The sequence below is a fragment of the Bombina bombina genome, chromosome 1, assembly GCF_027579735.1.
Source record: "Bombina bombina isolate aBomBom1 chromosome 1, aBomBom1.pri, whole genome shotgun sequence".
NCBI lineage: Eukaryota > Metazoa > Chordata > Amphibia > Anura > Bombinatoridae > Bombina > Bombina bombina.
In genome coordinates, this window is record NC_069499.1 from 1,442,647,226 (window position 1) to 1,442,675,009 (window position 27,784).

The 27,784-nt window shown below is 38.1% G+C and overlaps 1 protein-coding gene across 1 annotated transcript in view; it reads right to left on the reverse strand.

Moving 5' to 3' along the window:
- Positions 1–27,784, reverse strand: part of LOC128666041 (vomeronasal type-2 receptor 26-like) — a 134,706-nt gene that overhangs the window by 48,949 nt on the left and 57,973 nt on the right. Inside the window, exon 4 of the mRNA XM_053720410.1 lies at positions 9,318–9,542. Within this exon, the coding sequence (XP_053576385.1) occupies positions 9,318–9,542 (225 nt within the window). The remainder of the gene's footprint in view (positions 1–9,317; positions 9,543–27,784) is intronic.

A 27,784-nucleotide genomic window follows, 5' to 3' on the forward strand; every position in this document is an offset into this window, starting at 1 on the left:
CGCTCCCTTCTGAGGTAAAAACTATACTTGCAAGACTTCTTGTAAATACTTTTTTCACCTAAATCAAGTACTGGCTTTGCTCTAATACTAAGGATTACTCAGGGATCTGACTCGCTACTCTTGAGCTTATCATAACGTTGTTTAACATCCTGAGCCAAGCTGTACCTTTTTGTATAGAGTGAACCAACTTAAGAATGTCTGTTTGTGTATATATTTTATATGAGTGAGTGTGTGTGAAGATTCCAAACAACCAAAGTTGGATTACAAATAATAACTTCTTTGTGACTTTCCTAAATCAGCTCTGTCAGTAGTCATAAATAGAGTGAAGTTCATAAATCATTCTGCATTATTCACAGTAATTCATTTCTGCTGTGCATTAAAAACACTCACTGTGTCTCAACCTTTAATACAGTTTATTGAAGGGTGTGTTCACAAAAGAGCAACAAAACAAACTTATTGCATAGTTTGATTTCTAGTGTGGATTCATTACAGAATATTCAGGCCATAGTGCAAAATTCTGTTTAACTACCTAAGTTGAACATGAATCCTGCAGAAATAAAAAATTAATTCACCAATATATACCAAAAGCTAGATTATCTAGCCCGTGCATTACAAGAGGTTCAATCAGAAAATGCAACCATTAAAACTTTATTAAAAGATTGTATTTCATCTAAGCAACAGGAAATTCCTGAACCACAAGTACAAACACCATTGCCTTTCTCAGGAAAACGCTCAGATTTTCGTGATTTTAAAAACGCTTGCAATCTGATGTTTTCCCTCAGACCTCACACATATCACTCAGAGCGAATCAAAGTTTACACTACCATATCATATTTGATTGGAGAACCACGTACCTGGGCAAACAGGTTCTTTGAAAATAATAATCCCATATTAGACTCTCTCACAGATTTCTTCACAGCTATGTCCAGTCTTTATGAAGATTCCAACACCCAGCTCTGTGCTGAGACGAAGTTACGCGCCCTCAAACAGGGGAAGAGGACTGTGGAAGAATATACCACTGAGTTCCAGATGTGGGCTCCTGATTCTCAGTGGAACGAGATCAGTCTTAAGAATCAGTTCCGCCTGGGGCTCTCAGAGGCTTTGAAAGATGAACTTTCACGATTAGAAATCCCTGATACTCTTTCGGCATTAATCAAACTAAGCACCATGTTGGACAGGAGATTAAGGGAAAGGAAAGCAGAAAAAGGTCTATTCGATAACCCTATGAGACGCCCATACTCAACACCCCCTGGATCTGAAAGAAGCCCCAATCAATCCACCCCCATGGAGATAGGGGTATTAAAAGGACTTCTGACCCAGGAGGAGAAAACCAGAAGGAGACTCGCTAACCTATGTCTGTATTGCGCTCACAAAGAGCACACTGTTGCAGCTTGTCCCTTACTGGCAAAACAAAAGAAGGGTAAGCCTCTTGACATGATATCTGTTTGTAACCACTCTAATCCCTCTCAACTCACACTATCTCTCTCCTTACAGTGGGACCAACTACATATCCAGAGTGACGCTCTTATTGATTCTGGGGCATCTGGCATTTATGTTGATGAAAAATATGTAAAAGATAATAAAATACCTACTGAGTGTAAAAAGCAACCTGTATTCGTTAGATTAATTGATGGATCTTTAATACAAAGGGGACCAATTACTCACCACACAATTCCTTTACTTACTTCTATCGGGGGTCACACTGAATACTTATCATATGATATCATACCTATTGAAAAACATCCTGTAGTACTGGGGTACACTTGGTTAGCCACTCACAACCCTAACATTGATTGGTCAGGAAACAAACTTCACTTCACATCTCCATACTGTCTCACTACCTGTTACCCACATTGTACTATAGCAAAAATTGAGAGTGGTGTTCCATCAGTGTATTCGTATTTGGCTGATGTTTTCGATCTCAAAGAAGCGGAGTGTTTACCTCCCCACCGACCTTTCGATTGTCCAATAGAAATCATTCCAGGTTCCCAGATTCCCTATGGGAAGATATATCCCTTGTCACAAAACGAGTTGACACATTTAAGAACTTACCTAGATGAGAATCTAAAGAAAGGCTTCATATCACATTCCACCTCCCCAGCTGCAGCTGGGATATTTTTTGTAAAAAACAAGGATATGTCATTACGTCCTATCATTGATTATAGAGCTCTAAACGCCATCACTGTCAAGAATAGGTATCCACTACCTTTGATACCAGAACTCCTGGAAAGGTTGACTGATGCCACCATTTATACTAAATTGGACTTAAAGGGTGCGTATAATTTAATACGTATTAAGAAAGGAGATGAATGGAAAACTGCATTCCATACACAATATGGTTTATATCAATACAACGTAATGCCTTTCGGGTTAAGCAACGCACCTGCGACGTTCCAGCACTTTATCAATGAGATTTTTAAGGATCTCACTGACGTTTGCGTCATTATATATCTGGATGACATTCTTATATATTCGAAGAACATCCAAGAACATGAAAAACATGTAAGATGGGTTCTTACCCGATTAAGAGAACACAGGTTATTCGCCAAAATGGAAAAATGTAGTTTCCATGTTCAGCAAATTAAGTTTTTGGGTTATATCATCTCCCCAAATCATATCCAGATGGATCCAGAGAAAACTACCAAGATTCAGGAATGGCCTAGACCCAGGACAGTACGAGCACTCCAAAGGTTTTTGGGGTTCTCAAATTTTTACTGGAAAGTTATTACAAATTTCTCCTCTTTAGTCCGTCCATTAACCCAACTAACAAGGAAAAATTGCAAGTTTATTTGGTCTGAAGATGCTCAAAATGCTTTTACAACTTTGAAGGATAAGTTCACAACAGCACCAGTACTCATGTTACCTGATTACAAATCCCAATTCATAGTGGAGGTAGATGCCTCTAACTCAGGCATAGGAGCTGTGTTATCCCAACTAAACAAACAGACGCAGGAAATTCATACTACAGCTTTCTATTCAAGAACTCTCTTACCAGCTGAATCAAACTATAGCATTGGGGATAAAGAGCTTTTAGCTATTAAAAGTGCACTTGAGCACTGGAGACATCTCCTAGAAGGATCTCATGAACCATTTTTGATATACACTGACCATAAGAACCTCGAGTACTTAAAAAAGAGTAAAACTTTATCTTCTCGCCAAGTCAGATGGTCATTATTCTTAGATAGGTTTAATTTCTTCATTACCTATCGACCTGGACATGCCAACACTAAAGCTGACGCACTCTCAAGAATTTTTGATCTAACTAATACTACAGTACCTTTAAACCCGATTATATCCCAGGACAAGTTTATCGGGACACTTTTGACTTTGGAAAAAGAAATTCTTGAAGAGCTTCAAGTAGATCAAGAGCAGCCACACAACTGCATAACAGACCCAAATACGGGACTATTACTGTACAACAACAAATTGTACGTTCCTAAAAGAATCAGACCTACAATATTAAAGTATCACCACGATAATGTACTATCGGGACATAAAGGGATACAAAAAACCATGGACCTAATTAAACGTTATTTCTGGTGGCCTTCCATGGAACAAACAAGCATTCAATATGTTAATACCTGTGAAGTCTGTATTAGAAATAAATCAGACCATAGAAAACCAATTGGGTATCTAACTTCACTACCAATTCCGAGTATGCCATGGTCCACCATCTCAATGGATTTCATTGTAGACTTACCACTCTCTCACCACTACAACACAATATTAGTAGTTGTAGATCACTTAACTAAACTTGGTCATTTCATACCTCTTAAAAGATTGCCCACTGCCATGCTTACAGCCAAGGTTTATTTGAACAACATAGTCAAACTACACCAGAAATAATAGTCACAGATCGAGGCACACAGTTTACCTCTGCATTCTGGAGGTCATTGTGTAAAATTCTCCAAATTGATTCAAGGTATTCTACTGTATATCACCCTCAGACAAATGGGTTGACTGAGCGGTTAAATCAAACACTCGAACAGTACCTTAGATGTTATCTCACACATCTTCAGGATGATTGGGCTGATTACCTTCCTATGGCGGAATACTCTTATAATAATTCCATCTCATCTTCCACGAAACTGTCACCATTCTACGCCACTTATGGTTATCACCCCTCAAACATTGCCATTTCCCAAACTGTGGTTAATTGCCCTGCAGCCACAACATTTGCCTCTGACCTACAAGACAGGCTTAAACTTCTTAAGTCGCATTTACTAGAAGCTAAAGCTACTCAGAAAAAATATCACGACACACATCATACTCCTAGTCCTAGGTATAGGAAGGGGGATATGGTTCTTCTCTCAACCAAATACCTAAAGCTTCAGGTACCAAGCAAAAAACTAGCAAGCCAGTTTATAGGTCCATTCCCTATCGAAACTGTTATCAATGAGAAGGCTGTATGATTAGTTTTGCCGAAAACGCTTGCTATCCATCCATCATTCCATGTTTCATTGTTAAAACCATATAGAGGTATTCCTCGTGATGTTCGCCCTCCGCCTCCACCCATTCTTCTGCATGATCACTAGGAATACGAGATTGATCGGATTCTCGACTCTCGTATCCGAAGAGGACGCTTGCAGTATTTGATTAAATGGAAGGGTTACGGTTCCGAGGACAATTACTGGGAGTTACGGGAGGACTTGCATGCCCCCGACCTCTTGGCCGCCTTTCATCGTCGCTATCCTGGCAAGCCATGTTAGCTCGTTGGGCTGGATTTTTTTTTCCTTGGGGGGGGGTATGTGATATACCTTTAAGGTATATCCCTCCCACTCCTCTATTTCCTTTAAAATGAGCTTCCTTACTCTCACTCAGTGCCTGAATATTGAAGACACATAGCCTCTGCTAGAGGTTGTGTAATCTGAGACTCCAGGTCTTACTTGTTTGTAGTGGTACAACCGCTATTCCTCTTACCAACATTTCCCTGTCATTCTAAACTACTTACAGTGTTTTCCTATTTGTTACTCTTTGAGGTACTCAGCACTTACCACAGGACTTCAGGAGATCCAGTCTTAGAAACAAACTCGGATCATCTGGAAGGAGACGCTGCCGTGCAGCACCGGAAGTGAGTCACACACTCTCTCACAGAAACTGCAGCTGACAGCGTACAAGACCCGCTCCCTTCTGAGGTAAAAACTATACTTGCAAGACTTCTTGTAAATACTTTTTTCACCTAAATCAAGTACTGGCTTTGCTCTAATACTAAGGATTACTCAGGGATCTGACTCGCTACTCTTGAGCTTATCATAACGTTGTTTAACATCCTGAGCCAAGCTGTACCTTTTTGTATAGAGTGAACCAACTTAAGAATGTCTGTTTGTGTATATATTTTATATGAGTGAGTGTGTGTGAAGATTCCAAACAACCACAGTTGGATTACAAATAATAACTTCTTTGTGACTTTCCAAAATCAGCTCTGACAGTAGTCATAAATAGAGTGAAGTTCATAAATCATTCTGCCTTATTCACAGTAATTCATTTCTGCTGTGCATTAAAAACACTCACTGTGTCTCAACCTTTAATACAGTTTATTGAAGGGTGTGTTCACGAAAGAGCAACAAAACAAACTTATTACATAGTTTGATTTCTAGTGTGGATTCATTACACAAACAGAACACCTCATTTTCCACTTCTTGATTAGAGTTTGAACACTGCTGATTTGTATTCTCAATTCCTTGGATATCTTTTTATATCCCTTTCCTGTTTTATACAGTTCAACTTCCTTTTTCCCACAGATCCTTTGACAATTCTTTTTCTTTCCCCGTGACTGAGAATCCAGAGACATCAGTGCAGCACTTGATGAAAGATGCAAGGGTCTGTCAGGAGTCCAGAAACTCATTGACCTTTTATACACACACACTAATTATAAGAAAACAGATCACAGGTGAGGATGGTTACCTTTAATAGCCATTCAAACCCCTTTGTGTCAACTTGTGTGCATGTTATCAGGCCAAAATCACTAGGGTATTTAAACTTTTGATCAGGGTCATTTGGGTAGTTTCTGCTATCATTATGATTTAAAAAGAGTAAACACAGTTGATTGGTAATAAATGGCTTCAGCCAAACACTAACCATGAGTGAAAGAATAGTTTTTGTATTATCATTCATATTCTCTTAAAAATGGCCAATAAATCATAAATTCTGCCAGGGTATGTAAACTTATGAGCACAACTGTATATAAACTATATAAACATGAATTTCAGGAATGCCCATTAAAAAGTCTGTTAGAAAAGATGATGAAGGCTCAATAAATCTCAGACTTTATCTTGCCTTTACAGTGAGGCCTGTTGTAAACCTTATGAGCATCTATGAATCTATGTCAATGTTTATGAGTAGTGATTTAGGCCTAGATTATGAGTAGAGCACAAAATTGTGCTTTCGCAAGTGTGATATTTGGGCTCCACTCGTAATACCAGCTGGTGCAAATATGCGCTGGTATTTGAAGTTGAGCACAGTGCGAATGCGAACTCGCGTTTGAATTACATGGAATCTTTGCGCTCATGAAGGGGGTCACACAGCGATGGGCAGCAAAGTATAAATATACATGTATATGAATATAAACATATATCATTATGTGTCTATATGTGTATATACATAAATATATATGTATATAAGCATATACATATATATTAAAAAATTTAAACACAGTGGCTGATTTATTAATAAAATAAGCACTCCACAGGTAATCTAGCCCTTAATGAGTTATCTGAATATGATCAATGCTTTGCATGGACACATTATGATCTATAAAACATTAAGGGCTAGATTACAAGTTTAGCGCAAAATATCACTTTTGCGAAAGTGATATTTGCACTCAACTTAGTAATACCAGTGCAAGTAAATGTGCACTGGTATTACAAGTGAGTTGCAATGCAAATGCAACCTCGCATTCACATTGTACGGATGCTTTGTGCTCATGAGAGCAAGCTTACATAGGCTCCAAGGGGAGTCTTGTTTTCATGCCATCAGACACGGCATGACGGCAAGTTGTTCAGAAAATATAAATATATATATATATATATATATATATACAAGGTTGAATCAAAAAGTAATGCCTCCACATCGGTAAGTGACTGTGAATGTTCATATATGATTTTATAGAGGTGTCCTTACCCTACTGATATATGTTTTTGGAGAATGCAGCCTTGGATCTGAGACTAAAACAAAGAGCTGTTGTTGAATTTTTGATGAAAGAGCGTTGCACACCTAAGGAAATTTATAATCGGCTGAAGAGGTGTTATGAGGATGCTGTAGTGGACATTAGCAATGTTAGGCTTTGGGTGAAGAAGTTTCAAGAAGGAGAAACCGAAATTGCAGCTAAGTCGAAGAGTGGCCATCTGTCAACATCAGTCACCGATGAGAACTGACAACATGCTGATGAGTTGATACAAGTAAAGAGATGCATCAGAGTTCAAGACATTGCTGATGCATTAAATGTGTCATATTGTTCTGCACAATCGATAATTGCTGACTTGGTTTATCAGAAGGCTTGTGCTAAGTGGGTTCCCAAGCAGTGGACTCAGTGGTGGAGGTGTGTCAGGAGCTCCTGGATGCATTTGCTGAGGGACATTACTTTTTTAAAAATGTGGTCACTGGTGATGAGATGTGGGCATACCTGTAGGACCCAGAGAGTAAGGTTCAATCCAAGGAATGGCGCCATAATGGTTCTCCATGCTCCAAAAAATTCAAGTCTGCCATATCGACTCAGAAGGTTATGACAGCAGTATTTTGAGACACACAGGGCGTTATTCTTATTGACGTTATGGATGGACTTCACACAATCAACAGCAGAACCTACAATGGTGACAATTTAGAACAGTAGCTTTGTGTACAGGAGACTTCAGGCTATAAGCTATGTAACTTTTGCATGGATTTGTTCATTAATAAATTTGTGGTGACTTAGGAGGCATTACTTTTTACCCTCGTATTTATGTGTTAATATGTGTATATACACATATTAACATATAAATATATATGTATGTAAGCAAATACATATATATTTATTGAGAACACACAGTCCCCATAGACTGCAATGTAAATGCACTTTTCAGTGTCGTTTTATTTCTTACACAGCCACCAACTTTAGCCCCCAAAAACTACTTAGTGCAGTTATTACTATTTTGTTTTTAAAAAAAGGATCCTACAATTTTTATTTTTACTAACGGCACTACACATTTTTTTGGGGGTGGCGAGGCAGTTGGGGCACATTTACAAAATGAACCAGAGGTCCGACCTCTGGTTAATTTTTTGAGCGCTAATTGCTACCACAAGCTCTTGGTAGGTATAACCAGCCACTTGTAATGGTTCGTTATTTATCGCGTGCCTGTAAACGGGCGATTTTGCAGTAGCGATTTGCAGTAACGATTTTTTAGTAACAGTTTAAACATGATTTATAATTTGCCATTAAGACATCTGTATACTTATTAAAGAACAGTTATATAAATACATATTAAACTACTGTATAATAAACTGGCATTAACTTAATTTTCAAGGGAGGTTTTACTTTGCTTTACACTTTAAAACAATATGGAGTCCTTGAAAGAGGTCTACAGTAAAAGTTACAGTACTTACCCTTTGCTCATCCTCCTTAAAAAGAAAAGTGAACCTTTGACTCTAGATACTGAGATACTTTTACCCTATCCAGTCTCTGACCCATCAGCCAGTAAGTTTAACTATATTCTGCTTTTTCATATCAATCCAATAGATATTTCCCTGCATATAAAACGACCCCTTTACAACCAGCACTAGTTATACCAACAACTCCCCACACAAAAACAGATAAAAGTTAGATGGCTGAATGGATTATAAAATAGTATAAAATAAAGTGGATAAAGTGTTTTAAAAAAAAAAAATTCAGAAAAAGGTTATGAAAGTGGGTATTCATTGTTTTCCTTACACCACTTAAAGGAACACTAAAGTCAATGATTTCATGATTTGTATAGAGTATGCACTCTTAAGAGACTTTCCAATTTACTTAAAATCGTGCAAATCATACAGTCTTTTTTATATTCAAACTTTCTGAGGCACCAGTTACTACTGAGCATGTGTAAAAAATTACACCGTATTTGTATATTATTCTGTGATTGGTTGGGGGGGGGGGGGGGGGCTGGCAAATGAAAGTTCATTTTGAAGTTTGACAAAAAAAATCTACTGCTCTTTTAAAATTCAGAGTAAGTGCTATAGCAATGTCTGTAATTATGCATTTGTTGAGTATGCAATTCTACTGCATTGAATGGTCCTTTAATAACTTGCTGCCACAGATTTAGACATTATAACAACCATTTATCATACCCAGCCTGACTCAACGGTACCTGATTAAAATGATCACTCCATCTTATCAGACTTTCATTTATTGTTAACTCTTGAGCTGATGCGTGTTGATAAAAACTTCCAACTTTGATTGAATTGAGAGTTTCATTGGGGTAGACAATCCAGTTCAGTATATCAAATCCTGAAGCCATGTCTCCATTCTTATCAAAATATATATTTTCCCCTGTATTGCTTGTTATATTGACAGTCTTCAAATACTGATGGAGCTGAAAGGGCAACAAATTGGAAATACATAGACTACAGTAAGACAGTTTTTCCTAACACTATATGCAATGCACTTTGAAGGGATTGCAGAATCTTTTTTAGTCATATGAAAATGAGTTTAAAAACATAATGTTGTACCCACAGTATAAACTATGTAAGCCAATGTTAATAGCAGCCTACCATATTTATAAACAAATAGCAATTAATTGGGAGTGTGTGAGTTTGTTTATGTAGATTCCACTTCTGTGTGAACTCTAATTATGAAATTACTATGCTTTAAGTGATTCCTCCTTTGCTTATCCTTTAACTGCCACTCCTATCAATACATTTTCAATGTTCCAATGGGTGGGGCTTAGTAAGGCAACATATTCTATACTAGTGAGCAAAAAAAGATAAAAAAGAATAGGTATGAAAGCTCAATGGGAGTGAACTTAGTCTAAAGAATAGTATTTGGGTGTATTGATTTTAATATTTTTGTCATATACCTTGATTGGTGTCTAATGTTTGTAAACCACCAATACCCCTACTCTATTAACTCCTAAACTGCCATTACCCCAATTGCAAACTATCCCCTAACCTATTATGCCCCCAACACCACAACCCTCATCACAAACTACCCTTACACTGCTTAACCCCCTAACAGCTAACACCACCAAGACCTCTATAACCTAAGATCCCCTAAGTTAGAAAAAAAAAAAAAAACTAGCATTACAAAAAAAAAAAATAATAATAAAAATGATCAAAAAGAAAAAAAAATACAACCAGTACAAGTAAAATCCTAAAACTAAAGTCCTCTTAAAAAAATTGCCCCTAAAAAAACTATACTAAAGCCTACTCTAAAAATTGCCCTGAAAAGGGCATTTGTCAGGTAGTGCCCTAGTAGAAATAATGATAGCTCTTTTGCATAAATAACCCTATACTAAAACCAAAGTAACCCCCACCCAAATTAAGTTTAAATAACTATCCTAAAAACCTATCATGGGGTAACAGCATGAAGAAGACATCAGATGGAAGATGAAAATGACCTCAGATGGAATACGGAATTAATAGTGTAGGGTTAATAGTTTAGCGGAGTAACTTGGATGGGGGTGTAGTAGTTTAGGAGTTAATAATGTAGGGGATGGATATTGTAGGTTGAAAAACATTTTTGTGTGTATTTAGTGCAACTTTTTTTCTCAGCGAAAACTACTACTCAGCTAGGCATATCAGATGGTCTAAACACACCAGTTTGAGAATAATTGTTTTCAGAAATATTATACTCTGGACGATATTGTGAATTATTTTTTATACTAACATTTGCATTTTACAGAAGAGATTTTATTTGCTGCAGGGATACGTCCCTTATTAATTAGCCTATCCATCGCCTAGATTTAGAGTTTTGTCGGTAACGACCCGCGTAGCTAACGCTGGCTTTTTTTTCCAGCCAATAGAATGCAAGCTCAATCTGATTGGCTGATCGGATCAGCCAATCGGATTGAACTTGAATCTGATTGGCTGATTCCATCAGCCAATCAAAATTTTCCTAACTTAATTCCGATTGGCTGATAGAAACCTATCAGCCAATCGGAATTCGAGGGACAGCATCTTGGATGACGTCCCTTAAAGGAACCTTCATTCGACGTCTAGTCGTCGGAAGAAGAGGATGGATCCGCGCCGGAGGTCTTCAAGATGGAGCCGCTCATCATCGGATGGAAGAACATAGAAGATGCGGCTTGGATGAAGATGTTTGCCGGTCCGGATCGACTCTTCTGCCCGGATAGGATGAAGACTTCTGCCCGAAGATGGAATTCTTTAGCCGCCGCTTGGATCAAGACTTCAGCAAGAGGATGGACGTCACTCTTCAGCCCCCGCTTGGGCGTGAATGAAGACTTTGGGCGTGGATGAAGACTTCGGAGGCTCTTCTGGACCGATCGGGACCCGGTGTGGTGAAGACAAGGTAGGGAGATCTTCAGGGGCTTAGTGTTAGGTTTATTTAAGGTTTATTTAAGGGGGGTTTGGGTTAGATTAGGGGTATGTGGGTGGTGGGTTGTAATGTTGGGGGGGGGGTATTGTATGTTTTTTTTTACAGGCAAAAGAGCTGAATTCTTTGGGGCTGGTAAGGTAAAATAGCTTTTCTATTTTAATTTTAGAATAGGGTAGGGTATTTTTTTTATTTTGGGGGGCTTTGTTATTTTATTAGGGGGCTTAGAGTAGGTGTAATTAGTTTAAAATTGTTGTAATATTTTTCTAATGTTTGTAAATATTTTTTTATTTTTTGTAACTTAGTTCTTTTTTATTTTTTGTACTTTAGTTAGTTTATTTAATTGTATTTATTTGTAGGTATTGTATTTAATTAATTTATTGATAGTGTAGTGTTAGGTTTAATTGTAACTTAGGTTAGCATTTATTTTACAGGTAATTTTGTAATTATTTTAACTAGGTAGCTATTAAATAGTTATTAGCTATTTAATAGCTATTGTACCTGGTTAAAATAATTACAAAGTTGCCTGTAAAATAAATATTAATCCTAAAATAGCTACAATATAATTATAATTTATATTGTAGCTATATTAGGGTTTATTTTACAGGTAAGTATTTAGCTTTAAATAGGAATAATTTATTTAATAAGAGTTAATTTATTTTGTTAGATTTAAATTATATTTAACTTAGGGGGGTGTTAGTGTTAAGGTTAGAATTAGCTTTAGGGGTTAATACATTTATTAGAGTAGCGGTGAGTTCCAGTCGGCAGATTAGGGGTTAATACTTGAAGTTAGGTGTTGGCGATGTTAGGGAGGGCAGATAAGGGGTTAATACTATTTATTATAGGGTTATTGAGGCGGGAGTGAGGCGGATTAGGGGTTAATACATTTATTATAGTGGCGGTGAGGTCCGGTCGGCAGATTAGGGGTTAATAATTGTAGGTAGGTGGAGGCGACATTGGGGGCGGCAGATTAGGGGTTAATAAATATAATATAGGGGTCGGCGGTGTTAGGGGCAGCAGATTAGGGGTACATAGCGATAACGTAGCTGGCGGCGGTGTGCGGAGCGGCAGATTAGGGGTTCAATTTTTTTATTAGAGTGGCGGCGATGTGGGGGGGCCTCGGTTTAGGGGTGCATAGGTAGTTTATGGGTGTTAGTGTACTTTAGAGCACAGTAGTTAAGAGCTTTATAAACCGGCATTAGCCCAAAAAGCTCTTAACTACTGACTTTTTTCTGCGGCTGGAGTTTTGTCGTTAGATTCCTAACGCTCACTTCAGCCAAGACTCTAAATACCGGCTTTAGAAAGATCCCATTGAAAAGATAGGATAGGCAAATGGTGTAGGGGGATCTGCGGTATTGAAAAGTCGTGGCTGCAAAGTGAGCGTTAGACCCTTTCCTGACTGACTCTAAATACCAGCGGTAGCCCAAAACCAGCGTTAGGAGCCTCTAACGCTGGTTTTGACGGCTAACGCCAAACTCTAAATCTAGCCGTATGTTTTTTATATTATCTGACACAAAATAAATATATTGTTATTATTATAAATTTGACCTCATTATTTAAAAAAAGATTGCTCAAAGACATGAGATCTCATTTGTTAGAAAAAAAAGGCAGGCAAAGAGCCATAATATAGACATTCATTCATATAAATGTCTAAAGATGGATATGTATTGTAACGTAGCTGGCGGCGGTGTGCGGAGCGGCAGATTAGGGGTTCAATTTTTTTATTAGAGTGGCGGCGATGTGGGGGGGCCTCGGTTTAGGGGTGCATAGGTAGTTTATGGGTGTTAGTGTACTTTAGAGCACAGTAGTTAAGAGCTTTATAAACCGGCATTAGCCCAAAAAGCTCTTAACTACTGACTTTTTTCTGCGGCTGGAGTTTTGTCGTTAGATTTCTAACGCTCACTTCAGCCAAGACTCTAAATACCGGCTTTAGAAAGATCCCATTGAAAAGATAGGATAGGCAAATGGTGTAGGGGGATCTGCGGTATTGAAAAGTCGTCGCAGGTCTCGAATCGCGCTCTCAAGACTAATGCAAAATCGTGATTCTGCGGGACTGGCTCTTCCTAATCTTAAACTTTATAACCTGGCTGCGATGGTTAAAACGGCAATAGACTGGCTTTCCGGTACTAACCTGGTCTCATCAGAAGAGCTAGAAAATCATCTGATTGCTCCATTCGCGTTAAAAGCTTTATTACATTCTCCAGTTCAGAGGCTCCCTCAGAATGTCAGCTGTCTTATTACGATTAGAAATGTAGTCTCTGCTTGGCAAAAGTTTTGTGCAATTCTTGATATAGATTACTCATTTTCTGAATGGCTTCCGATTGCAAATAACCCAAATTTCTTGCCAGGTCTCTATCAAAAAGTTTTCAAAGACTGGGCTGATAAAGGTCTACACTATGTAAAACAGTTATTTGATGAGAATGACCAATTACTAGTGGCGGACGCTATGTTTAACAAATATGATTTACCTAGATCTAATTTATTTGCTTACTTTCAAATCCGCCATTTTATTTCATCACAAAGTTGGTCTTCTTCCTCTTTTCCCGCTTGGTCGGATATTAAACTCTTGGTACAAAGATTTGTTGCAGGGAATTCTTCGATATCCCTGATGTATGATATTATGCTGAACAAGCAGAGTCTCCTAGTTAGGGACATCATTTGTAAGTCCTGGCTACCTCTTATCCCTTCGGTTAACCATGATAAAATTACTCAGAGCTTTGACTCTTTACGTAAGTGTAAAGTCCCGATATCTTGGAATGAATCCCATATGAAATTGATCAATAATTTCTATCTCTCACCGTGGAAAATTTCTAGATTTTATCCGACTTCGGCCAGTGTATGTCCCCGATGCTCACATAAGAGGGCAGATATGATACACATGTTTTGGACATGTCCTATGGTAAGACAACTGTGGTTAAAGATTATTTTCTGGTTCAATAAATTCTATAAAATAACAATTGGATTATCTGCGGAAGATGTTTTTTTTCTATCTCCCTCACAAGAGGCTGTTGATGATAACACGATAAATAGTTTGAATACTATTATCTTGACTGTTAGATACTCGATACTTAAAAACTGGAAAGCTAGCCGTGTACCTGGATTAGCCATGGTTTTCAGAATACTTCAAGATCAAATTGCTTTTGAATCATTTCATCTTTATGAAGCATCGGAGAGTCGTATCAAGAAGTTCCTTTGGAAATGGACGCCAGTTATTTTATCTTATCCATATCCTCTGCAAAAGCGGATCCTTTCTTCTTTTCTAACTTCAGTGAGCTTTGCGGAACTAACCCTACTTAATGTTTTTCCACACACCTGGATTGATAATACGGTAGGCGATCCCTAGTTGGTGGTGATCTGGGGGGGGGGGGCGTGGCGTCGGGGGGGGGGACGGAGTGAGAATTATTTACTTATATATAGCTCCTTGTTTGTTGTCTTTATTTTTTTTTTATTTTTTTTTTTATTTTTTTCTAGCTTTTAGATCTCTGTAATTTTTGGTATCGATAAGGAAGGAAAGGGGAAGGGCAACGGTGTAGGGAAGGAATATGATAAGGGATGTAGGAAATGTCCCTAAGCAAACTTACAGTAGGTTAGGTTTACAGGTACATACGGTAGAAGTGTTAAATAATACTTAGTATAAGCAGGTGTGATCTGAACTCTTCTGCTAATATATAGATTGGAATCGGTATTTGATAATACCTATTATGTTAATATGGTATATGTTTTATGTTATATGTTTAGTTGCTCATGGATGTATTAGATATATTATCATATGGAGCTGCGTCTCCAGATAAGATACCTGTAGTGTTTTCCGTTTATTTTTTCTTTTGTTTTATGTTTCATTCTTTTTTTTTATGCACTAAATCAATAAATAAAAAAAAAGTGATTTAAAAAAAAATGAAAAGTCGTGGCTGCAAAGTGAGCGTTAGACCCTTTCCTGACTGACTCTAAATACCAGCGGTAGCCCAAAACCAGCGTTAGGAGCCTCTAACGCTGGTTTTGATGGCTAACGCCAAACTCTAAATCTAGCCGTATGTTTTTTATATTATCTGACACAAAATAAATATATTGTTATTATTATAAATTTGACCTCATTATTTAAAAAAAGATTGCTCAAAGACATGAGATCTCATTTGTTAGAAAAAAAAGGCAGGCAAAGAGCCATAATATAGACATTCATTCATATAAATGTCTAAAGATGGATATGTATTGTATGTATGTGTATGTGTATATATATATATATATATATATATATATATACACACATATGTATTTATATGTGTATATATGTATTTACAGATGCATACTGTATATACACATATAAACACATAAATAATAAGTCCTTAGGTTGGGTAGTAGCTACATGGAATGAGAATATAATACATATTTAAAGCAATTTGAGGGCTAAAATCATTTAGCAATAAAGAGTTGTATTATGCCCTTTAAAAGTTAATTTAACAATCATAAGTGCATGTTAGAGCTAATTGTTTTTAGACATTAATTAATTAATTAAGTTGTAGCTGTATATATTGCACATAATTACAAAGTACCCCATCAGTCTATGAGTACGGCTTCAAGGAGCTGAAACGCATTAGACTGGGAGCCTTTGTCTAACTTTGCACTTACATGGCTTGCATGCCGTTGCTTTTAAAGATGTTCTAATAAAATACTAACTTTTAACCAGGACCACGATTGGATGTCTTCCTTTTCTTCACGTTTATATATATATACATACACACATATGTATTTATGTATTTATATGTGTATATATGTATTTACATATACATACTGTATATACACATATAAACACATAAATACACACTCACAAATATATAGACATATATATATATATACAGCATATATATATATATATATATATATTGTGACAGAAAGCAAGGCCTGGTTATAAATGGAAGATATTTAAGACCAAGCATTGTACATGCTATTTCTCCTTTCAGTTAAAACCCCAGGGAGAAAGAGTGTGTATTTGATTATCCCAGACAGCTGTGAAGCTGTCCAGCAGCTAATCACAGGTGTGGCTAATTAGAAGTTGTGAGGGTTTAAATAGCAGCCTCACTTAGGCCTTGAGAGAGAGTTATACAGCTACAGAAGCTGGTGTGTGTGTTTGTTACACTGTGTAAAAGACTTTTGTTCCTGTGAACTGTAAAAGGACATTATTTTTACAAAGCACTTGTGAAGTGCTGGGACACATTTAAAAGCACTTAACTTTGCTGCAGAGGAAGGATTTCCCTCTTTTGAAAATGAACTGCCTGTTTGTTATTGCTGTGAAAAATAAAGCCTTTTAAACTACAGTGGATTGTCCTGTGCTGCATTTGTGCCCTAGAAGACCGTGGTTAAAAGTGTTCCTGTCACACTTGGTGGAGAATCCGGGCAACCACGTTGTAAGTCTGTGGGCATAATAATCTGCAAGCAACATGGAGGAAGTCATTAAAGCTTTGATCCATTCTAATGCTATACAGCAAGAGACTAACAGAAAAGCTGCTGAAAATAGTGCAGCACTGCAACAGTTGGTCTTGGCCCAGTCAGAGAGTGCTATGCTGCTGGCTAAATCACAGAAGGAGAACACTGAATTGTTGATACAACAGATGGCTGCTGTGCAAGCTGAGACATTCAGGAAGACCCGGGAGGAGCAGCAAAGTGCTACACAGACTCTGCAACGAGAGGTTCAAGCCATATCAGAAAGACTGAACTCTGAATATGTTGGTGGCAGCCAAGGTTCCAGAGTAATAAGGGCTAGTCATTATCTTCAAAAAATGACAGCAGCTGATGATGTTGAGGCGTATCTTTTGGCATTTGAATGCACAGCAGAAAGAGAAAAATGGCCGACAGTTGAGTGGGCGAGTATACTTGCGCCATTTCTTAGTGGTGAACCTCAGAAGGCCTACTTTGATTTAGAGCCAGCACAAACCAGTGACTATGAGAAATTGAAAGCAGAAATCCTTGCACGCCTTGGGGTGACTTCAGCAGTCCGTGCACAAAGATTCCATTCCTGGATGTTTTCATCTCATAATGCTGCAAGATCCCAGATGTTCGACCTTATACACCTTGCCAGGAAGTGGCTGCAACCAGAGGTTAATTCAGCTACCAAAATAGTGGAACTACTGGTAATGGACCGGTTTCAGCGTGGATTACCTGCTTCCCTGCGGCGGTGGGTTAATCAAGGTGATCCTCAAACAGCGGATCAGTTGATTGTATTGGTCGAAAGATTTATAGCTTCAGGAGAAGTTTTGCAACAATCTTCAATGGATCAGCCCCACAATCCCAAGTCCCAGAGCTCTACAAGAACTGGTAAGACTGTTCAGGGGATAAAGGGGATAAGAGAGCAGCAGGTGTATAGGCAAAACACCAGAGACATTTCCCCAGGAATTAAGGAAACATTTAAATATAACCAACCTGTAAGATGTTTTAAATGTAATGAGGTTGGGCATATTGCTAGAGACTGTGATAAAGATGAATTTATGGACTGTAATGTTGCACATTCACTATTGTCTAATAGCAACAGCTCTGTTAATAATGATTCCCATTGGTGTACTGTGACGGTTAATGGTAAAGTGTCTAGGGCTTTGCTTGATTCAGGAAGTATAGTCACACTAGTGGCTAAATCTTTGGTACCAGATGCAGTATTAGATTATGGGGAAAAAATGGGAATTATCTGTGTTCATGGAGATAAACGGGAATATCCTACAGCTGAGGTGGAGATTGAGACTCAGTGTGGTAAATTAAAATATTGTGTTGGTGTAGTACCAAATTTAGCCCATGAGGTGGTGATAGGGAGAAATTTTCCAAAATTTCTGGAGTTATGGGAATCTCCAGAAATATGTCAAACTTCTGATATTTATGTATTTCCTTTCTCTGAAACTGATTTTGAAGGGGGTTCCATTGAAAAGGAGAAAAATAAGATTTATTGCCCTATGCCTGTATTAGTAGGTGATCAACCTTCTCAGAGTAATGAAGTACCAAGTACTAGCTTGGAAAATATTGATGATTTGATAGATCTGGTTGGTGGCCCTGGTAATTTTAAAAAAGCCCAATGGGAGGATCCAACATTGGTAGAGGCAAGAAATAATATCAGGGTTATAAATGATGTTAATTACAAAGTAAGTCAGCCAGGGAGAAGGAAACCTGAGCAAATATATCATATAAATCTGGTAAAACCTACAGAACTCCCTGTCACTGAACCAGAGGTAAATATATCGAAAACCCTATCTGTACATCAGAAGAGAGAGGTCAAGGATTTTATTAAAATGAACAAAGAGGTATTTTCTGTGGTACCGGGAAAAACTAATGTTATTAAGCATGACATAATAACAGAACCAGGGAAGAAGGTCTGCCTTAAACCCTATAGGGTCCCTGAGGCTCGTAGAAAGGCTATTAAACTGGAGGTAGAAAAAATGTTAAAGCTTGGGGTAATTGAGGAATCACAAAGTGAGTGGAACAGTCCAATCGTGCTTGTTCCAAAGCCGGATGGTTCATTAAGGTTCTGTAATGACTTTCGTAAGCTTAATTGTGTTTCCAAATTTGACACCTACCCAATGCCTAGGGTAGATGAGTTGATAGAAAGGCTAGGAAAAGCACGTTATCTCACTACAATTGATTTAGCGAAAGGGTATTGGCAGGTGCCTCTCACTAGTCAAGCAAAGGAAAAGACAGCTTTTTCAACCCCAGAGGGCTTATTTCAGTATACAGTGTTGCCATTTGGTTTACATGGGGCCCCGGCAACATTCCAGAGGATGATGGATAGAATTCTGAAACCCCATGTTCGTTATGCGGCAGCATATTTAGATGATGTTATAATTTATAGTACAGATTGGGAATCCCATCTTCCAAAAGTTCAAGCAGTACTTGATGCAATACGGTCCACTGGGTTAACTGCCAATCCTGCAAAATGTACCGTTGGTTTACAGGAAGCTAAGTACTTGGGTTATACTATTGGTAGAGGATTAGTTAAACCTCAGACAACAAAAGTAGAGGCCATACAGAACTGGCCACAGCCTCTAACAAAAAAACAAGTAAGAGCATTTATTGGGATAACTAGTTATTATAGAAGGTTTATCCCGAATTTCGCTACAATTGCGGCACCCTTGACAGATCTCACAAAAGCAAAGGCCCCAATTATGATAAAATGGTCCCCAGAAGCAGAACAAGCTTTTAAGCATTTGAAAGATGCCCTTTGTGCCCATCCAGTTTTGGTAACCCCCAATTTCGCTAAAGATTTTATTGTACAGACAGATGCCTCTGATGTTGGTTTAGGAGCAGTTCTCTCGCAGGAGTGTCAGGGAGAAGAGCATCCTGTCCTTTTCCTAAGCAGAAAACTTATTCCACAGGAAAAGAACTATTCTATAGTGGAGAAAGAATGCCTTGCCATTAAGTGGGCTTTAGAGACCCTTAGGTACTATCTGTTGGGAAGAAAATTTAAATTAATAACAGATCATGCTCCTCTCACATGGATGAGTCAGAATAAGGAAACAAATTCAAGGGTTACTAGGTGGTTTCTTAGCTTGCAACCCTTCAATTTTACTGTTGAGCACAGGGCCGGTCTTTTGCAGGGCACTGCTGATGGTTTGTCTCGGGTACATTCATTGATGTCCATGGTCGCTCAACCCACTGGGTGTGAGCTGGGGGGGAGGATATGTGACAGAAAGCAAGGCCTGGTTATAAATGGAAGATATTTAAGACCAAGCATTGTACATGCTATTTCTCCTTTCAGTTAAAACCCCAGGGAGAAAGAGTGTGTATTTGATTATCCCAGACAGCTGTGAAGCTGTCCAGCAGCTAATCACAGGTGTGGCTAATTAGAAGTTGTGAGGGTTTAAATAGCAGCCTCACTTAGGCCTTGAGAGAGAGTTATACAGCTACAGAAGCTGGTGTGTGTGTTTGTTACACTGTGTAAAAGACTTTTGTTCCTGTGAACTGTAAAAGGACATTATTTTTACAAAGCACTTGTGGAATGCTGTGAAGTGCTGGGACACATTTAAAAGCACGTAACTTTGCTGCAGAGGAAGGATTTCCCTCTTTTGAAAATGAACTGCCTGTTTGTTATTGCTGTGAAAAATAAAGCCTTTTAAACTACAGTGGATTGTCCTGTGCTGCATTTGTGCCCTAGAAGACCGTGGTTAAAAGTGTTCCTGTCACAATATATATATATATATATATATATATAAGTGTGCAAAAAGTCCAGCACTCACTATACCATAATACCTCCGGGGTGCATCCCACTCAGTTATTATACAAAAGGCCAAAGAGAGCACTCACCGTTATTTGCATATCAATCAAAAGTGTTTATTTTCTGTGAACGTTTTCGGGGAGTGACCCCGTCCTCAGACAATTCCAAATAAAACAATTGTCTAAGGACGTGGTCACTCCCCGAAAACGGCGAGTGCTCTCTTTGGCCTTTTATATATATATATATATATATATATATATATATATATATATATATATATAGCAATAAAGTTCCAAGGTATGTGCACTCTCACCACTGTCCTACAACTGCCAGGGTGCTCTAGAGGAGAGTATAAACAGCAGAACAAAATGACGTTTTGGGACCTCAAACGTCCCAAAACGTCCCAAATAAACACTTTGTACAGATATCCAAAGTCCAGTGAGTGCTTCATTTTGTTCTGCTGTTTATACTCTCATCTAGAGCACGCTGGCAGTTGTAGGACAGTGGTGAGAGTGCACATACCTTGGAACTTTATTGCTATATATATATATATATATATAAGTGCATTGAAGCCCGTTGCAGTTATGTAGATGAAAACTTAGTATATATTCTAAGTATTTATAAGTATTTATAAATAGATAGTCCTATATATATCTGTATATACCTATCTGTATATACCTATATATCATATATATATATATATATATACAGGGAGTGCAGAATTATTAGGCAAGTTGTATTTTTGAGGATTAATTTTATTATTGAACAACAACCACGTTCTCAATGAACCCAAAAAACTCATTAATATCAAAGCTGAATAGTTTTGGAAGTAGTTTTTAGTTTGTTTTTAGTTATAGCTATTTTAGGGGGATATCTGTGTGTGCAGGTGACTATTACTGTGCATAATTATTAGGCAACTTAACAAAAAACAAATATATACCCATTTCAATTATTTATTTTTACCAGTGAAACCAATATAACATCTCAACATTCACAAATATACATTTCTGACATTCAAAAACAAAACAAAAACAAATCAGTGACCAATATAGCCACCTTTCTTTGCAAGGACACTCAAAAGCCTGCCATCCATGGATTCTGTCAGTGTTTTGATCTGTTCACCATCAACATTGCGTGCAGCAGCAACCACAGCCTCCCAGACACTGTTCAGAGAGGTGTACTGTTTTCCCTCCTTGTAAATCTCACATTTGATGATGGACCACAGGTTCTCAATGGGGTTCAGATCAGGTGAACAAGGAGGCCATGTCATTAGATTTTCTTCTTTTATACCCTTTCTTGCCAGCCACGCTGTGGAGTACTTGGACGCGTGTGATGGAGCATTGTCCTGCATGAAAATCATGTTTTTCTTGAAGGATGCAGACTTCTTCCTGTACAACTGCTTGAAGAAGGTGTCTTCCAGAAACTGGCAGTAGGACTGGGAGTTGAGCTTGACTCCATCCTCAACCCGAAAAGGCCCCACAAGCTCATCTTTGATGATACCAGCCCAAACCAGTACTCCACCTCCACCTTGCTGGCGTCTGAGTCGGACTGGAGCTCTCTGCCCTTTACCAATCCAGCCACGGGCCCATCCATCTGGCCCATCAAGACTCACTCTCATTTCATCAGTCCATAAAACCTTAGAAAAATCAGTCTTGAGATATTTCTTGGCCCAGTCTTGACGTTTCAGCTTGTGTGTCTTGTTCAGTGGTGGTCGTCTTTCAGCCTTTCTTACCTTGGCCATGTCTCTGAGTATTGCACACCTTGTGCTTTTGGGCACTCCAGTGATGTTGCGGCTCTGAAATATGGCCAAACTGGTGGCAAGTGGCATCTTGGCAGCTGCACGCTTGACTATTCTCAGTTCATGGGCAGTTATTTTGCACCTTGGTTTTTCCACACGCTTCTTGCGACCCTGTTGACTATTTTGAATGAAACGCTTGATTGTTCGATGATCACGCTTCAGAAGCTTTGCAATTTTAAGAGTGCTGCATCCCTCTGCAAGATATCTCACTATTTTTGACTTTTCTGAGCCTGTCAAGTCCTTCTTTTGACCCATTTTGCCAAAGGAAAGGAAGTTGCCTAATAATTATGCACACCTGATATAGGGTGTTGATGTCATTAGACCACACCCCTTCTCATTACAGAGATGCACATCACCTAATATGCTTAATTGGTAGTAGGCTTTCGAGCCTATACAGCTTGGAGTAAGACAACATGCATAAAGAGGATGATGTGGTCAAAATACTCATTTGCCTAATAATTCTGCACTCCCTGTATATATATATATATATATATATATATATATATATATATATATATATACAGTATACATAATGATGTTACAAAAATACCATCAGATGAATTTAGAAATATGTATTTATGAATAAATAGAACAAATACTGTTATTTGAAAAATATTGGAATGTGTAATATTTTTATGTCAGGTTAGCGCACATGAGAATATGGGATCAGGTTTGCGTGCAAGTGCGGTTTTATTTCTACTTTTTTTGCTCCATTGACTTCTATGGGGGAATAGGTTATTCTAAGTTCTACTTTTTGCATGTGTCAGTTTATCGCAAGAACAATAACTTTTACTTTAGCACTCCACTCATAATCTGGCCCTAGATATTTTACTTAAAAATAAAATAGATATTTTTCGTTGCTTGCTTATCTTCTTCTCAAGAGGAGATATCTGTGCAAAAACTGAATTAATTTATACTTTGCAAACATGTCAAAACATTAACCTCATTAGAAAAATCATAAAAATCCCATTTAATAAATAAATACACCTTTCAGAAATTCCATAATTACAAACTAGAAATATAAAGGTTGCACATAAAAGTCTGACCGTATGCAGACAAAATCACAGCCTAACAGGCTGTACCTTGGTTGCCAACAATGTTGACATATGCACTTTTGTCTGTAAGGCTTTTTAATGGAACAGACCAAACAATGTTTTCTAAGTTTATGGGTTATTAACTCGGAGATCTGTATATGTGCAATCAAAGATTTTTTCCCCCTTTACTCATAAGAACGGGTACAGTAGAAAAAGAACCTTTTATGCACAAGGTCTTAGAAGCCATAGATTAAAACCATGTGGCACTTGGGGAACACCAAGAAAAATAATTCATTATGGGAGATGAAAATAATTATATATATTATATATATTATAAGGTGGCTTGTTGGCAAAAAAACTGTTGTGGAGAAAATGATCAGCAAGTAGTTTCCAGGTTACTAGTACAGCATTCCGTAAACCAGCCAAAGGTAAAAAACAGATCAGTACAAAATATTGTGTCAAATTAGAAGGATAAAGCAGGTAGAGTGGTCAGGGCACAGTTCCAAGGTTTACAAGCCAATAAATCAGTCCTCAGGTCGCATATGTTAAAAGAAGAGTAAAACAGGTAGCATAATCAAGAAACTTTGCCAAGAGTAACAAGCCAGGAACAAGAATGCTTTGGTTTCTATACGAAAATAACCAATTACTGAATGGAAATCTGAGATGGTCTTTTAACATTTCCCATTTATTATTTCCACCAAAAGCAAGGCCAGAGGTCACTTCAGATAAAAATTAATAAACTATCCCTAGGCACATTAGTGTAATAGCTTGTTCTATGGCTAGTTACCACCCCAGAAGCAGCCTTTTTTTCCGTGGTAGAGAACTTCTCTTTCTGTGGGCATTTGAATTATGACGCTGGGGAAATCCCCTAAGGGTAATGGGGAAACCAGATGTGGACTCCTTGCCCAATGAGCTTAGAAGAATATTGCTGTACCTCACTAATGAGGCCCATAGAATGCCGAAATGATCATCTGGGGTTGCAATGGTCCTTGTTCAGAGGAGGATTGCCTGGTAATACAGGGCTGGACTGACCTTACTAGCAGGGATCAGATTAATATACTTCAGGAAAGTTCTCCTCTATGAAAAGCACAATTGGGCTAAAAGAGGCTGCTCCTCGGTGGTAACTAGCTATAGAACAAGCTATTGAGCTGTTGTCCGTTCCTAGTAGAGTGCTTATCTTTCTGTGTGCAGTTAATAGGCAGATGGAGACTGAGTGGTTTATTACAGCTTAAAGCAGTATTTGCAATGTTTTTCCTCCTACCTTAAGCATAATTGGCAGTGGAGACTGCCTACAGTAACCATGTCATCAGTCTATTAAGATCTCACTATTTTTTGCTAATAATGGTTTTCATCATGCAGTGCTGCTGGATCTTTGTTCTACCTTACTTGTCCCTGACTTTAATCAGAGTCACTCTTTCTTGGCCAATAACTTTCAGTCGCTTCATTACACTCTGATTCAGGCTCAACATCGGCAGACATTATTTACAGGTAGATTACGTTTTCCAGTTTCCACTTATACTTGTGGGGATGTGTTATGGTTATTTATGTTGAATTTAAAATTGTCCTGTCCTTCCAGAAAGTTGGGTTCTCATTCTGTTGGTCCCTTTCATATGTTTAAGACCCTTAATCCTGTATCTGTGAAGCTTGATCTTCCTACTAGTTACAGAATTCATTTCCTTGTGTCTCAGGTCAAGAAATGCCAAGATATTTATTTTCCTCAACATGTTTCTCCTTTTCCTCCTGTTCCTGTGGCTGGTGTGGATGCAAATGATGTTGATGAGATCTTGGACTCTGGAATCCATCATGGACATTTGCAAACTTTGATCAAACAAAAGGTATATGGGCCTGAAGAGAATTTGTGTGAACCTGTGGCTAATGTCCGTGCTTCAAGGCTTCTTCAACAATGTAATCTTCAACACCCTAATTCTCTTTAACATCTTTATGTCCTGAGGGGAGACATAGCCACACTGTACTTACAAAAAGCTGTATAATGCAGCATGGTCAAAAGCGCATTGTGTGGACTCCTTGCCCAATGAGCTTAGAATGTCGAAATGATCATCTGGGGTTGCAATGTTCCTTGTTCAGAGGAGGATTGCCTGGTATTTTCAGGGCTGGACTGACCTTACTAGCAGGGATCAGATTAATATACTTCAGGAAAGTTCTCCTCTATGAAAAGCACAGGAATGTGTGATTACAATAAAGGAAGCTGTAATTAATTAAGGCTGTACTTAAACCAACTAGTAGAGAGCAAATGAAAAAACAAATATCTCCTAACGTGGTCGCGTTTCACTATTGTGCTTCCTCAGAAGGGGGGCTAGGGATATGGCTGCACCTTACTAACTAGGTCCACACTAGGTCGAAATTTTCATCTTTGGTTTGCCAAGTCTCTTATTCGGAGAAGGTATTGGTATTTCAGAGCTGGACTGTACTGACCTGTTTAGTCAGGATCAGACTGATATTCTAGAGAAAAGTTCTCTATTACAGGCACCTGATGGGAAAAAGAGGCTGCTTCTGGGGTGGTAACTAGCCATAGAAAAAGCTATTATGCTATTGTTCATTCCCTGGTTTAGCACTTCTCTCATTTTTTGTGTATCCATCTTACCATTAGTCTGGGGATGATTTCCACATGATAAAAATCTTAAAATTCATAGGCTGGACTAGGAATGCTTCCAAAGTCTGGAAGCAAACTGATAGCCTCTGTCAGACAGCACCTACTAGCAAAATGTATTCTAGCAGGAGGAATAGTATCCATTTGTGACACAGAATCTGGAGAAGCATTGAGAAGTCTGTACAAAGCATCAGTCTTCTTATTCTTAGATCCAGAGTGAAAGGCAATAACAAAATTAAACCCAGAGAAGAGCAATGCCCAAAATCAATTTAGTTTAAAATGAGGTACAATTATCACAATCTGGGATAGCACTCGTGGCAAAAAAAAAATAACTCTGTCTGTTTACACAACTTGCAACACCAGAACCACAACAAAAAGCTATATATGCAATACAGCGTTTATATGTGCCATCATCACAACTTGTGACTGACTTCCGATGAATGTTTCAACACTCCAAGTAGCTTTTTCAAGGATGTCTACTCTGGATCCATCCTGGGAATTTATTGTCCTCAAAGTGTTCATATTGGTTTTTCCATTTCAACCAATTGATGGTAAATTTGATGATAAATCATTATTGGAAAATATTGTCGAAACTGAATGAGAAAAAAGACTTTTAATACAATATTAGAATATATTAACAAATATGATTTTCTAGAAAATATATTATTCACAATCAGTTTTTTCTTTCATATTCAAATATTATTCGTATATACATTTTCCAACATACAATCCAATACTATGGGGACGAATTATCATATGTCTGTTGGACCTGATCCGACAGTGCGGATCGGGTCCGACAGACATCGCTGAATGTGGAGAGCAATACACTCTCCGTATTCAGCATTGCACCAGCAGCTCACAAGAGCTGCTTGTGCAACGCCGCCCCCTGCAGACTTGCGGCCAATGGGCCGCAAGCAGGGGGGTGTCAATCAACCCGATCGTACTCGATCGGGTTTTATTGTGGCAATTCCTGTCCGCCTCATCAGAACAGGCGGACAGGGTTATGAAGCAGCGGTCTTTAGACCGCTGCTCCATAACTGCTGTTTCTGGCGAGTCTGAAGACTCGCCAGAAACACAGGCCCTCAAGCTCCATACGGAGCTTGATAAATGGACCTCTATAGCTCTTGTTTCCAAAGAGACAAGTGGGATTTATATTACATAAATAATTTATATTTTAAGCTTAATTTTATTCATAGCCATAGTTATGTAACCTGGATAATTTTTAAGAATATATTCAACTCAATTGCAAAATATATCTTAAAATAATCTTTTAATATTTTCATCAAAAGACCTGATATTTTAGTGTTAATTAATTATATTTATAAAAAATGGTACAGTTCAAAACCCTTATTTATTCACCACCTCTCCAATGACTATATACCTTCCAATGACCTAGATTACAAGTTTTGCGTTATGGTGAGGTATGGATGGTGTTGAAATGGGTTTCATTGACTCAGACACAAGTGCGTACTTACTGATTACCAATCCAAAAATACCTACATTTAATCACCTGCCAAAAGTACATAAGAGTACAGAGAATGTGGTAGGAAGACCTATAGTAAGTGGAATAGGGTCTTTCTCAGAACATCTGTCAGAATGGCTAGATAGTATTCTACAACCAATGGTTTTAGATCTTTGGAGCCATGTAAAAGATACAAAACAT